This window comes from Vulpes lagopus, chromosome 7 (assembly GCF_018345385.1).
Source record: "Vulpes lagopus strain Blue_001 chromosome 7, ASM1834538v1, whole genome shotgun sequence".
Taxonomy (NCBI): domain Eukaryota; kingdom Metazoa; phylum Chordata; class Mammalia; order Carnivora; family Canidae; genus Vulpes; species Vulpes lagopus.
In genome coordinates, this window is record NC_054830.1 from 7,971,076 (window position 1) to 7,985,699 (window position 14,624).

The 14,624-nt window shown below is 50.5% G+C and overlaps 1 protein-coding gene across 6 annotated transcripts in view; it reads left to right on the forward strand.

Moving 5' to 3' along the window:
- Positions 1–14,624, forward strand: part of SMARCA4 (SWI/SNF related, matrix associated, actin dependent regulator of chromatin, subfamily a, member 4) — a 93,929-nt gene that overhangs the window by 62,187 nt on the left and 17,118 nt on the right. For 2 of the 6 annotated variants that reach the window (XM_041762097.1, XM_041762098.1), the window contains exons 23-30: positions 70–116; positions 1,170–1,336; positions 3,801–3,964; positions 6,575–6,802; positions 7,054–7,152; positions 7,410–7,487; positions 8,213–8,431; positions 12,750–13,012. In XM_041762097.1, coding sequence (XP_041618031.1) covers positions 70–116; positions 1,170–1,336; positions 3,801–3,964; positions 6,575–6,802; positions 7,054–7,152; positions 7,410–7,487; positions 8,213–8,431; positions 12,750–13,012 — 1,265 coding nt within the window. The remainder of the gene's footprint in view (positions 1–69; positions 117–1,169; positions 1,337–3,800; positions 3,965–6,574; positions 6,803–7,053; positions 7,153–7,409; positions 7,488–8,212; positions 8,432–12,749; positions 13,013–14,624) is intronic. The other 4 variants (XM_041762101.1, XM_041762102.1, XM_041762099.1 and 1 more) reach the window with 3 other exon arrangements.

The window sequence follows — 14,624 nt, forward strand, 5'->3', positions numbered from 1 at the left end:
TGTGAGGGCTTAGAGGTGTGGGGCTGGGTGGCCTCTTCCTGCCCTGACCTCTCTCTCATTCTGTTGCAGGAGTCCTTCTCCGAGCACTTGGGGTTTACCGGTGGCATTGTGCAAGGGTGAGAAGCTTCCCAGTGAAGGGGGGTGGGCGTGTAGTCCACATGAAGGTCTTTTTCACTTCTTTGGCCGGCATTGTTGCTCTCATGACATTTGCCTGATTTCAGAGGCACTGTATTTGTGGCAGAAAATTTAGAAAATAGAGATAAACCCAAAGAAGGGAATAGAAATCCTCCAATAATCTTGAGAGGCAGACCTGACTTCCAGGCCTCACTGTGCCATACCCAGGCTCTGACCTTTGGCAGCCTTCTTAACCACTCTGAGACTAAACTCTGCTAAAAGAGATGATATACCGTCCACCTTGTTGGGGGTGTTTTCTCCCACATTGTATATGAGATGCAATCCAGACATCATTAGGCCCTCATGGTGGGCATGGGTACCCCATCTAGATTTCATCATTGCAGACTGCCTTGTTACAGAGCTAAGGCCACCAGCAATTCTGTGAGCTAGGAAACCTTTGAAGAATAGGGGCACCAAGTAAAAGATCAAAAAGTTCTCTTGCTATGTACTTTTTATACCAAATTACATAATAGGGGGCTCACAGACCTGGGTTCGAGTCCTGGCCCTGGCCTATCAGCAGCCATGTCAACTGTCTCCCCAGCCTCAGTGTGCACAGCTGTAAGCCAGGGGTTGTTGACAAGAACGAATGAGAGAAGCTACAGTGTCCCATAACCCTATGTGGGGTAGTGTGAGCACTCTCCAGAGTGAGCCTGTGCTCCTGGAGGTTCTCTCATGGAATAGAAAGGAGGCCTCACTTCCTATTGCCCCAGCCTGGTTGTTGATAGAGTCTCCTCTCATTCTTAAAAGTATGGTGGATGACAATCACATGCTCACCCATGACCAAGAATGGCCCAAGCGTTTTCAGTTGGGTCGAAATGGTTTTGCTGATACTTCATGGGGGTCAGAGGGTCTGCCTAGGAAGCCACCTCTGTGCCCGTGACCGTAAGCCTGCCTGCCTAAGCATTCAGGTCAACCTGGAGATGGAAGGTGCACTTCCTCCTCTGCCTGTCTGCAATGTGCTGTTGTCAACCCCCTGTTCTTCCTCTGCTCACCAGGCTGGACCTGTACCGAGCCTCGGGCAAGTTTGAGCTCCTCGATAGGATTCTTCCCAAACTCCGTGCCACCAACCACAAAGTGCTGCTGTTCTGTCAGATGACCTCCCTCATGACGATCATGGAAGATTATTTTGCGTATCGCGGCTTTAAATACCTCAGGCTCGATGGTGAGTAGGACCAGGAGAGATGTTTCTTGAGGGAGCTCGTCATCCACAACTGCACAAGCTTCTGGCTGGTGGACTCTCCTTCACAGGGCAGGGCAAGGCCTGGAGACTGGGGCTAGCATCCGGAGTGAGCATAGCACTTCCCGTGACATGGGCTTGAGGGGCTGGGAGGGAGGACTCTGCAGGTATCGTGGCTGGATCAGAGCCTGTGGCCTAGGAGGGTGGCCAACCTGGATGCGGCACCCAGGTCTCGTAAACGTGAGACTTATGGTATGTACTGCAGCTCTGGGCCTAGCGGTTATGGGGCGCTACTCAGGAGTCCTCTTTTGGTTGGAAGTGGCAGAAGTCTGTGTCCTGTGGACCTGAGGAAAACGTAAACTGAGCCCCAAGGGTTCTTCTTGCTTCAGGTACAGTGGGATCCAGATGTCTAGATGATATTGATGGGGCTTTTCTCAAGCTCTTGGTTCTACTGGCCCCATCTTGGATTTGTTCTCGGCATCCTGTCCAGGCCCCCCTCATAAGCTTTTTCAGTGTCCCCAACAGAGAGGATAGCCCATCTTTTCCCCCAGAGGTCCAGGGGCTGCCTCTCGTTAGGTTGCTGTGAGCCACATGCCCTTCTCTCCATGTCAGGTGGTCGTAGAGCTGACACTGGTCAGGCCCAGAGCTGGAATCAGGCTTTTCCATGCCCAAGCCATGTGCACCAAGGGAGGTGGGTCAGGGAGAGAGGGGAGCTGGTGAGGCAGGAAAATAGCAAGTTCTCCTGGGAACGGTGCTTAGCTGTGACCCCCCTACTCTCTCATGGGAAGTTCTGTGCTTCTGCTTTTATCTCAGCACACGGGAGCTCTGGGTAGGAGGGTGCTTAGTGAGATGATAACAGCATGCTGGACCTGGGGTCTGATGCATGTCCACTGGCCAGGGAGGCCCTAGAGGGAATCCCCACTCTGTCCAACTGGAAGAGTGCACAGACTCGTGAGAAAAGTGAGCTTGAGAGCTGCTGGGTTGACCCTTGTTAAACAGGTAGCTCTTATTCTATACTATTAGCTCCTATCCTTCACAGAGCTTTTATTGAAGCTCATTGCCAGGTGCGTTTTCCTGGCAGGATGCCCCAAACCTCTGCACCCTCATCTGTCTGTTGCTGTGGAACAGTGGTTTCATAGACCACAACCTGTGGTGGCTGGGCTCTGGCTTCTCCAGCCTCTGTCACAGCTGGCCCATTGTGCTCATCTTGCCATCTATCAGCCTCGCCTTGCAGTTCCGTCCTGGGCAACCTTTACAGGCACAAATGACAATGTGTGTCTCCCTTTGTCCCTGCCTTCATATGGTGCCTCCTTCCCACTCCTCAGAGGCTGAAAACTGCACCCCTGCCAATGGGGTGGCCAGGACTTTCCAGCTGCCTCACCCACCCCCATGGTCTATGCCTTGTGAACATTGGTCCTTGTTTGTGTCACCAAGCCAACCCTCAGGAGAGGCTATAGGTGGAGAGCATGTTCCTATCTGCCCCAGCATCTGTGCATTTGCCCTGTTTCTTGTCCTCCAAAGTGAGGAGAGGACTTTTGTCTGCTCTGCCACAACTACACAGTACCCACATGGTCACTGACCAGTTCTGGCAAAGTGCAGACAAAAGGTAGGGGCTCAGCAGTAGGTTGGGAGATGGAACCTTTCACTGTCAAAGTGGTGAGAGTGAAGGTGCAGGCACGGCAGCAGGCCCTTCAGCTTGGGCCTGCCCTTTCACTGCTCCAGCCTCAGCCCTTCCTCAGAAAGAGGCCGCTGGGGGCATGCCTATAGCCCAGGCTCCTGTGGGCATCGGGCCTCCGGGCTATTGCAATGGTTAGACAAGTGGCTGGAAGCATTTAATTTTCATCTCATCATCTAGATTAGAGGCACCCTTCCTCTGAACTGGCAGCACCCGAAGAGCTTAGGTGCTCCGCTGGTGTTCTCAGTGTGAAGGACCATGCCCTAGATGGTCACATGAGTGTGTCTGTGATTCCATCAAGAGGGGAAGCCGTTCCTGGTTGGAGGGAAGAGCACCTGTTATAAGGCGACTGTGTACTTGCCTGTAGATGACTCTCTGCGAGTAGAGAAACGCATCACAGTCTGGTGGAGGCAGGCACCAACCCTCTGGCCGGTCCCTGTTCCAGGCACTGTGCTCTAGCACCCATCCCGCTTATGCTTGCAGTGGGCTCATTTTACTCTGAGGTGACATGGTGGCCTGTTGGGCCTCATTTTCATCTGGGGTGGGAGAAATGGTGTTCGCTTGTGCTCACCATAAACCTGAATTGCTCGCCAATTGCAGCTCAGGCACATGGGCTGAGCGACTGTAGAGTTGGCCCAGGAGGCCTCTGTGGGACAGGTGCAGGCACTGTCCCCGCTCTCTTCTCTGAAGCAGGTGTTCCTCTGTGTCTCCTCGCCATTGCACCCCTCCCCGTGTAGCCCCCCCTGCTAACAGCATTCTACCTGCACCCTGCAGGAACTACGAAAGCGGAGGACCGGGGCATGCTGCTGAAAACCTTCAACGAGCCCGGCTCCGAGTACTTCATCTTCCTACTCAGCACCCGAGCTGGGGGGCTTGGGCTAAACCTCCAGTCCGCCGACACTGTGATCATCTTTGACAGCGATTGGAACCCCCACCAGGTAAAGGCAGGCCGCCCCCTGGTGGGGAGGGGCTTGAGGCTCCCCGCTGACCCTCTCCCATCACTAATGCCTCTTGGATGTTCTGCTGGAGCTAGCAGCAGTGGCACCTACAGCTTCTGAGGCCTTTGTGGGGAAACCCCGAGAGTATCATTTTCCGTTGTTTTTCAGAACATCACTTTGTATTTTGATTGTGAAAAAAAACATATTCCATTTCTATTTTTTTAAAAAATCCTGGTTTTATATAAATGTATAAAGTAGAAATACCCTAATATTATCATCCATCAGTAATTGTCACTTTTTTAGTGATACAGGGGTTCCAGGCTGTGTTCTGTGTACGCTGTCACACACTTGTGCTTTTAAAAACATCTGGGGCATATTTGTATGCTGTTGCTTTTAAGTTTTTTATCCATATGCCTTATATAGGGCTCTATGCCAGTAGCTGCAGAGAAATAGTATTTTATAAATACAGCGGTTTTTAAGTGAGTTTTTAAGTTTTCCCAATGTTTCGTAAAAGTCTGGAGAAGCTCTATGCCAGTAGCTCCAGAGAAATAGTATTTTATAAATACAGCGGTTTTTAAGTTTTCCCAATGTTTCATAAAAGTCCAGTCTTTTATTTTTTATTTTTTATTTTTTTTTAATTTTTATTTATTTATGATAGTCACAGAGAGAGAGAGAGAGGCAGAGACACAGGTGGAGGAAGAAGCAGGCTCCATGTACCAGGAGCCTGATGTGGGATTCGATCCGGGGTCTCCAGGATCGCGCCCTGGGCCAAAGGCAGGCGCCAAACCGCTGCGCCACCCAGGGATCCCAAGTCCAGTCTTTTAATTCAAGTATCAATTACTCAAAATAAAATAGAGTCCATTTCTTTCCCCTCACCAGTTCCGCTCTTCTGACCATGTGCCAGCATGTACCTATATACACACACACATGTGTTTTGGTTTTGGCGAAAACACAGCACGTTCTAGCATGTGTCCTTCCCTCTGGCAGCTGGTGTGTTTCTCCTCTCAGTACAAGCACAGGGGACTCCACACAGCCAATTCCTCAGCTGCCAGGTGTCCTGGCATATGGTGGCCTCGAGACTTGACTCAAACCATACTTGGCAGGCATCTGGGTTGTTTCTCAGCGTAAGTGCTTATGGAGCCCTTTTCTCCCTCTCTTGAAGTATTTGTACCAAGACTCCCTGACCAGTCAGCCCTGATAGTGGGATTCCTTGGCTCATGAGCGTGTCCTCTGTACATTCTAGTCACCTTTGCCAAAGTGGCCTCCAGAAGGCTGCCTTGGGTGTTTCTCCTACCAACAGTGTCTGAGCATGTTCTTCCCCACAGCCTGGAGGCGCTAGTTCACAGTGTGTGAGTTGTAGTCCATCTGATGGGCAAATGCTCAGGTTGGTTACTAGTGTTCCTTTCTACCATCAGCCTGGGGCATAGTTCTCACCAAGACCCTGTGACCATCCATTTTTTTGAGAGGGTGATTGCAGTATGCTGTTCCCGTCAACAGGCAGACAGAGGCCAGGACCTGGAGCCCTGGCCTCTGTCGTACTGGAGGTTTCAGAAGCCACTAAGCTTCCTACAGAGCCTGGGGCATGTTAGCCAGTGCTAACCCTGTCAGGAGGCGTGCTGACCGAACCAGGAAGCTAAGGCACTCCTGGCCCTCCACGAGTTACAGCCTCTGTCAACCCGATTTTGTGTGAATCTTGAGCATAGGCCCACACTGCTCCTGGGCCCAGATGCAGGGTTTTGTGGACGCCCCCCTGATTTGGTGCTGGGATAATAATACAGATAGTGTTGGCAGCCGGGGCTACCACTTGATCAGAGCTGGCTCTGCAGTACGCTCTGGGCTGAGCATCCAATGCCACTTAGCTCCTCTCCCCTCATGATCACCGGAAAGGCCTATGTCAACAGAGTAAGTCCTGAGGCTTATAGAGATTGGGCCTCGGCTTGGCCTGCATAGCAAAGAAGAAGCAGGGCCCACAACCAAGCTGGCATTGCCAGGGTGGTGCCCAGCTTCTACCCTATTTCGTTAAAGGTGCTCTTAACCGCAATATGGCCACATCAAACGTGAGCCCCTCCTGGGGTAGGTGAGGGGACCCGTGTAGCTGTGACATGAGCTGCTTGGGACCCTAATGGCCCAGGACTTGTCCTCTGAGTTGCACTTTGCCCTGGAGTACCAAAAAATCCCAGTTAAGATGGGAAGGGACAGGGACGCCTGGATGGCTCAGCGGTTGAGTGTCTGCCTTTGGCCCAGGGTGTGATCCTGGGGTCCCGGGATTGAGTCCCACGTGGGGCTCCCTGCATGGAGCCTGATTCTCCCTCTGCCTGTGTCTCTGCCTCTGTGTGTGTGTGTGTGTCTCTCGTGAATAAATAAAAATCTTTAAAAAGAAAAAAAAAGATGGGAAGGGACAATTGTGGTAATGTCATTGTGGCATGAACTCGAGGTTGTGTTCCTGGGTTCCCAGCTCAAGAAGCTGCTAGTCAGGGCATGCAGAGTGGCCTGGCAGAAGGAGACAGGCACATGAGAATGAGAAGGCCTTTCCCGATGGCACTGCAAAGTTGACTGTCTCTTAGATCTCCAGAAAGCTGGATTGAGACTGACCTGCATCTCTTCCTCTAGGACCTACAAGCCCAAGACCGCGCCCACCGCATCGGGCAGCAGAACGAGGTGCGGGTGCTCCGTCTCTGTACGGTCAACAGTGTGGAGGAGAAGATTCTGGCCGCAGCCAAGTACAAGCTCAACGTCGACCAGAAGGTGATCCAAGCTGGCATGTTTGACCAAAAGTCCTCCAGCCACGAGAGGCGCGCCTTCCTGCAGGCCATCCTCGAGCATGAGGAGCAGGATGAGGTGAGGGCAGCGCCAGCCCCAACCCCCTCCCCGGCGTGAGTGGTGGACGCATGAGCGGCTTTCATTTTTGTTTTTTTACCTTTTTTGCACTCTTATTTTTTTTGCATCCCTTTGGAGTAAAGGGAGTGTGGGCTGAAAGGAAAGAGGATGAGTACTTGCTTTTTCTTTGAAGTGGTTTTTTTTTTCTAAACTGCTGGTGAAAGACGCCGGATTGACAGCCCTGGAGACTGAAGTCCTCTATTTATCCACAGAGCAGACACTGCAGCACGGGCAGCGGCAGTGCCAGCTTCGCCCACACTGCCCCTCCGCCAGCGGGCGTCAACCCCGACTTGGAGGAGCCACCTCTAAAGGTGAGAGGGGTAGTTCAGTCTCCATGCCCATTCAATCCTCGGCTTCTCGGCTGAGACGGCCAGCAAGGGCCCTGATCCCACGGAGCGTGCGTGTGCGTGTGCGTGTGTGCCTCTCGCTGCCGTGTGGGTCCCCATCCACCGCAGCCGGACTGGGACCGCCAGCTCATTTCCCATGGACTGCCGCCGCTCGCCTCCGAGCCCGGCCACCGCCCACCCCGGCCTCTCCACACTCAAACTAAACGTGTGAAACCTTCTAGGAAGAAGACGAAGTGCCCGATGATGAGACGGTGAACCAGATGATTGCCCGGCACGAGGAGGAATTTGACCTGTTCATGGTAAGTACCGTGGGCAGAGGGGACAGAAGCGGTGTTTCCGCCCCACGCACCTCATGGGGCGCTCTGAAGGCTTCCCATGCCCACCCCCATTGACATCAAGTAGAACAAAACAGCTCAGTCAAATAGAACAAAACTCCGTGACAATGGTGTCCCCAGCGGGTAATGGGGCTGGGGCATCTCTTGGGGTGGTCCCCCTTCCTCCCTCCTAACAGACCGATCTTTCTTCCATGGCCCCCTAAGAGTATTGCAGCAGTGATGGGACACATACAATCTCACACACACACACACACACACACACACACACACACACACCTCCCCCCACACACACCTGTCCCGTTTATGATCCTCAGTCCTGCTGAATGCCTATCCTCTTGAGTCTCTTGTCCTTGAGGCTCCCTTTCAGAGGGAGTTAACGCTGTCCCAGGCCAGCCATCAGTCACAGATGCTCCTCAGCTCTGTGTAGAAAGCACAAGTCAGCATGGAGTCAGAGTATGGGCCCTTGGCCCCTCTTCTGTGACCTTCTCATTTTTTCTGCCCCTGAAGCAGAGCCCTAGCATGGGTCTGCTTTCTGTCAGAGCCAGAAACCTCAGAGCTACTGTTTAGCTGCCTTGCAGCATTAGTGCCCAAGGTAACAAAGCCTCCCCTCACCACACGCCCCTTGTGTGCCCCCAGCTCTGCCTGTGCTCACGCCTCTCTCCCTCTGTCCCCTGCCCTACACCTCCCAGCGCATGGACCTAGACCGCAGGCGCGAGGAGGCCCGAAATCCCAAGCGGAAGCCACGCCTGATGGAGGAGGATGAGCTTCCTTCGTGGATCATCAAGGACGATGCTGAGGTGGAGCGGCTGACCTGTGAGGAAGAAGAAGAGAAAATGTTTGGCCGTGGCTCCCGCCATCGCAAGGAGGTAGACTACAGCGACTCGCTGACTGAGAAGCAGTGGCTCAAGGTACATGCTGGAGAGGGCCGGCCAGGGGTAGGGTCAGGAGAGCAGAGGTTCAGCTACTGTGCCGTGGGGCTCATCCAAAACCTGAGCAGATTCCCTTTAGCCATTCTCAGTAGCAACACCTGATGTGGGGTCAGGTTGCTCCATTCCTCCTGACCTGGCATGGGAGGGAGTGTGTACGTAGTCCCCTGGGGAGCTCAGAACTCACCACTGGGTGTAACCAGCCTTCCAAGTGCTTGTCATTAGGAAACTCAGTGATGAGTCATCAGAGCGAATTGCCTTGTCATGTGGTTGGGAGAGCCAGCGGGGGTCAGGCAACCCCACTTTGGGCATGTCGACCACAGGGCTGGACCCCTCAGCCATCTCTGGGAGGAGGAGGGAGCAGACTCCACCGAGGCTCACAGCTGCAGCTGCTCCCAGGTGACACACACAGGATTTTTAACAGATGGCACTTGGGTCCCTGACAGCAACAGGTGTAGGTGGCTGAGTCAGGGCTGTGGATGTCTGGTAGGCCCACAGGCCGGCAGCACTGGAATTGTGGTGACATGTCAGGGTTGGGGCTTTGACTGCAGAGGTAATGACTGGGAATCCAGCCCTAAAGTTTCATAAAAATGGCCCATGAAGCAACCCTTCCCAGAGGGCAGGTAGTGGCATTCAGCTGTGCCTGGCTGATTGGCACAGTCCAGAATGGATGATGTTACTTGCCTAGGCCTCTGGTCATGTTTCCTGAGTTTCCTCTTGATTCACCTGTGGCCCCAGTGCTCCCACAGTCCATGAGGTCAGGTAGCTCTGGCCCTATCCTGGAACCTCAGAACAACCCAGACTAGTGAGCTCACCTGGTAAGCTGTGCCAAACGGGGCCATGTGACCTTCGGGTGGGAGGCAGGTGGTTCTTCTGCTCCTCACCCATCAGCCCTGAGCTCCAGGGACAAGAAAACCCCTAGAGATGAATATACGTCCAAGCACAGATATGTGCAGCTCCCATGCCTCTGCAGTTTTGAGACACGGATACCTTTTAAAAACAGTTGCCTGTATGCTAATAACATTTTGTGCACATGTTTTTTTTTTTTTTTTTAACGTACTTTATATACCACTTTATATACATTATATACCACTTATTATGAATTCAGGTTGTACAGTTCAATAGTTTTTAGTGTTTTCAGAGTTGTGCAGTGATCACCACAAATTAGCTTTAGAACATTCTTGTCACCTCAGAAAGAAGCCCTGTCCTCTTCAGCTCTCTTCCTGTCCCTTTATTCCCCCTAGCTCTAGTTCTGGACATTTCATATAAATAGAGGGATGTATCCTACCTTTGGAGTCTGGCTTCTACTTTGGAATAGGCAAAGTATCTTCAAGGTTCATCTGCGTGGGAGCAAGTAACCTCCCTTCTCCGGGCTGAGTAACGTTCTCTTGTACAGACAGACCACACAGTGCTGTCTTTGTTCATTGGTAGACAGTTGGCCTATTTTCCATCTCTGGGCTGCTGTGAATAATACTGCTATGAACATCGGTGGACAAGATTTTGTGAGGATGTATGTTGTGATCTCTGTTGCATTAATACCTAGAAATAGAATTGCTGAATCAAATGGTAAATTTTTTTGCTTAATCTATTGAGGAACTGCCAGTCTGTTTTCCAAAGCAGCCACGCTATTTTACATTCCCATCAGCAGTGTGTGACTGTTGCGGTTTCTCCGGTTTGTCGCTTGTCCTTTTGATTATAGCCATTGTAATGGGCATGCAGCAGTAACCTTATTGTGATTTTTAATTGCATTTTTTCAGTGGCTAATGGTGTTGGGCATCCCCTGATGTGTTTGTTGGTCATTTGTGTATCTTCTTTATTGGATGTGTGATTCATAGATTTTTTTTCCTTCTATTTTGTGGGTTATTGTTTTACCTTTTTGATGAGGCTCTTTGAAGCGCATTTTAAATTTTGACGAACTCCAGCATACCTGTTTTTCTGATATATCAGAGAAACCACTGAGAAATGTAGGAGTACAAAGATTTACCCCTGTGTTTTGTTTTGCTTTGTTCAAGAGTTTTAGCTTTTACATTTAAGCCCATGCATGATCTGAGTAGTTTTTCTTTAAGATGTGAGGTTAGGGTCCAACTTCATTCTTTCACAAGCAGATGTCCAATTTTTCCGGCCCCATTGTCAAAAAGACTATTTTTCCCCCACAGAGCACATGCCTTTTTGTATGTCATGCTCAGTAAGAATTTGCATTAATTTAAAAAAAATACATTTACCCAAAAGAGACATTCTCTTTTCTTAGTGGTGGCCCCATGTAGCTGGGCCCACTTTTCTGGCAGCCACTCTGGTGCCACATGTACCAAAATCTCTTTAGAATGGCGCTGGCTCTTGCCCTGCTAGGCTGATCTAGCTGCCTGAGACTTGGGACCAGAGAACCTATCGTTGCTTTCCTAGGGTAGCTATAACAAGGACTGCAAACTGGGTGACTTAAAACCGTAGCAATTTATTCTCTCAGAGTTCTGAAGGTTTGGAGTCTTAAAGTCAGGGTATCAGCAAACAAGACCCTTTTCCCTCTGAAGATTCTAGGGGAGGATCCTTTCTTGCCTCTTCCAGCTTACTGGAGGCCCAGGCATTCCTTGGCCTGTGGCTACATCACCCATCACCCAAGTCTGCCTCCATCTTACATGGCCTGTCCCCCATGCATATTTGTATCTTTTCCTATCTCTCATGGGGTCGTTCTTATTGGAGTCAGAGCCTACCCTGACATAGGATACCTTCATTTTTGCTTTCTAAGTAGTTACATCTGTAAAGATTCTCTTTTGAAATAAGATTATGTTCTGAAGCTCCAGGTGAATGTGAACTTTGGGGGACGCTCTTCAACCCACTATATCTGCCCTGGGCTCGCAATGCACACCATCCCCCAGGCCGACCTTAGAGTCCCTACTGCCTGCCATACGCTCTTCATGCTGTTCCTTTGGCCTAGACGCCTTACACACCCCCACTCTTCAGATCTCAGCCTAAGTGCCACCTCTTCTGAGATGCTACCCTGACCCCCAACCAGGGCACATCTGCTCCACCATCAGTACATCACTCACTCTCCTTCCTGGCAGTCAACACACTTGTCACCATGTTTGCGAGATACTTGTCTGCTTACTGTGTCCCCTCCATGAGGGTTTTTTTCCACGCTGTGTCCTCAGTGCCTGGCCCTGTGCCCTGCTCACAGTCACAGCTGTTAAATGTGAGGTGGATGACCAGAACATCCCTTTGAGTCCCACCCCCACTCCCTTTTCTGATTACAAGCTCCCCTGGAAACATGGCTTTTCATTCTCTTTACTTATAAAGGGGTAAAAATGTGCAAATTAGTCATTATTGCTGGGAATTAATAAATTGGTATTGTTCAAAAATTAGTCTTGTTCACATTCAGGTCCTTCTCAACAGTTACACTTCCAGGAATTTCTGTACAAGTAATATGGCTGTCCGTCATGGCATTACTTAGACTAGCACCCCTCCCCCAAATGGAAACAGCCAAAATGCCCAAGAACACGGGAAGGTTAAATGAGGGTGTGTTGTGCCATGAAATACTAAACAGACATTAAAAATTATGTTGCAGGGATCCCTGGGTGGCGCAGCAGTTTGGCGCCTGCCTTTGGCCCAGGGCGTGATCCTGGAGACCCAGGATCGAATCCCACGTCAGGCTCCCGGTGCATGGAGCCTGCTTCTCCCTCTGCCTATGTCTCTGCCTCTCTCTCTCTCTCTGTGACTATCATAAATAAATTAAAAAAAAAAAAAATTAAAAAAAAAAATTATGTTGCAGAAAAGCGACAGGAAGTACATCCAGGACATAGTAAGCAAAAACCTGAGTCCTGATATGGCATGTGGACATGACTGTAGTGCTCTCAGTCCTGCACAAGTATGTGGGAAGGGCCGAGAGAGTCCTGGCAATAGATGGTGGTGATGGCTGCGCACAGTGTGAACATACCTAATGCCTCCAAAGTGCACGCTTAAAAATGGTGAAGTGGTCACTTTTGTGTTATGTGCATTTTATCAGTTTTTAAGTAAAATGCAGAGAATCTGGAGCAGAAGTATTTAGAATGTCACCTCCAAGTGGAGGGATTCCAGGGTCCAAGTCTTTGGGTTCCCTTCAGTGGGATATGCCTCTATAATTGGTAAAGAAATCCAACTGTTGATTTTTTAAGAACAGGCCTGGGCAGGGAACACCCTGGGGAGGCAGAGCTAGCCTGCCATGGAGCCTGCCTAGGGCCCCACTGTGTCCTGCCCAGCCAGGCCCTGCAGGTTTGCGCCGCGGCCTTTGCTTGTCAACCTCGGTGCTGGCTGTCCTATTTTACCACTATTGACCCTGAAGGCCATCGAGGAGGGCACGCTGGAGGAGATCGAAGAGGAGGTCCGGCAGAAGAAATCGTCTCGGAAGCGCAAGCGGGACAGCGACGCCGGCTCCTCCACCCCAACCACCAGCACCCGCAGCCGTGACAAGGACGACGAGAGCAAGAAGCAGAAGAAGCGTGGCCGGCCACCTGCCGAGAAGCTCTCCCCAAACCCTCCCAACCTCACCAAGAAGATGAAGAAGATCGTGGATGCTGTGATCAAGTACAAGGACAGGTAAGCCAAGGAGCACAGTGGGTGGGCACTAGGGTGTCCTCAGAGGTGCCTCATCTGGCTTTACGTTGTGCCTGTGAGCCACTTATTGTGGTAGTCACTCCACAGACATTAGTGACCTGTCTTTGTATCGTCGTGCCTGCCTTTGTGGAACTCACATTCTGCAAGAGGGAAATACAGAGCATTAGCCGTGATGAGAGGAAAGAGAAAGCATTATGGGGAGATGGAGCCATGGGGGAATGTTTTCGGGGTTGGTGATATTTGAAGGGTAGCCTTGAGGAATGGAGGTCTGGGGACAAGTGCTCCAACAGAGGCAGGAGCTGGTGGAGAGGCCTCAGGAGGCCAGTGACGGCGGGCAAGGTGGAATGGGAGGGACCCGTGCTGGGATGGGCACCAATCGCACGGCTGGTGGACTGTGGTGAGGGGGCCCATGTGGCAGGAGCCAAAACCAAGTAGCGTTTCCTTCTCTCGAGTTCCCACCTTCTCCCCACACCTGTATGACATGCAAGCCCGGTTCTTACCCTGGGCCATCACTGTTGGGCCACATGTTGAGAAAACAAAACAGGCTCCGGTCCAGGATCTGGGGTCCCTGCCCTGACAGATACCAAATAGGAAACTGCAGCATATCTGTTTGTGGGTCACAAGTACCATTTAAATAAGAAAAGTTCTCCCAAGCCCTTCAAGGGAGTGTGTGTACGTCCTGCCAGTTTGGGGTAGGTCGTGTGGAGCAGCAGGAGCTGGTTACAGGTATGAGGACTGCATGTTGCTCAAGGCTCAGTGTGTTCTGCTCCCCAGTGTATGTACCATCCTGGTGCATACAGGCCGGTGCAGCTGTCCTAGTCATAGGAGGGTTGTCAAGCCTGATTGTAGAGTAACACGTGGCAGTTAGCCACTAAGCAAAGTCAGGGTAAATTGTCATCTATAGGAGGGAAAAGTGTCATGGTATAAGCCCTTGGTGCCTCTCTCAGTGGAGAGGCTCTTAGCAAGTATGAAATTTTTGGGGGGGTGATGATTGTAGTACCCAATAAAGGATAAAAATTGCCCTTTAAAAAAGAATCTTTTATTATTAAAAGAGAAACAGGTGAGTAAGTGAGAAAGACCTATTTTAGCTCATCTGCTTACCCTAAAAATATGACATCTGAATTGGAGGAAAAATACTGAGCTGATCTGCAAACTTCAGCTTTGAGGCAAATTCCACAAAGGAAAAAATGGAAGAGTCAACAATTATTTGAAATATAAATGTGTAAAAATCCAATGAAAAATGATTCATCCCAGTGTTTTTTTCCCAATGTTCTTGTGAGGGAGGCTTAAAATTATCAAAATGAAGAAGACCCTTGAAGGCAGGGAACAAGGATGCACTTTTGAAAGAGTCATGCTGATCTTTTGGATATCCACATGGAGATGAACCTTATCCCTACCCAACACCTTATACATGTGTTAATTTGAAATGGAGATGTAAATGTGAAAGGTAAAACAAAGTTCTAGAAGAAGGCATTGATGAAAATCTTCATGACCTCAGTGTAGGTGTAGACTTCCTGAATAGGACACAAGCACCACTAACCATAAGAGACTCATAAAGTAGACTTCATTAAAATTAAGAACATCTGTTCATCCA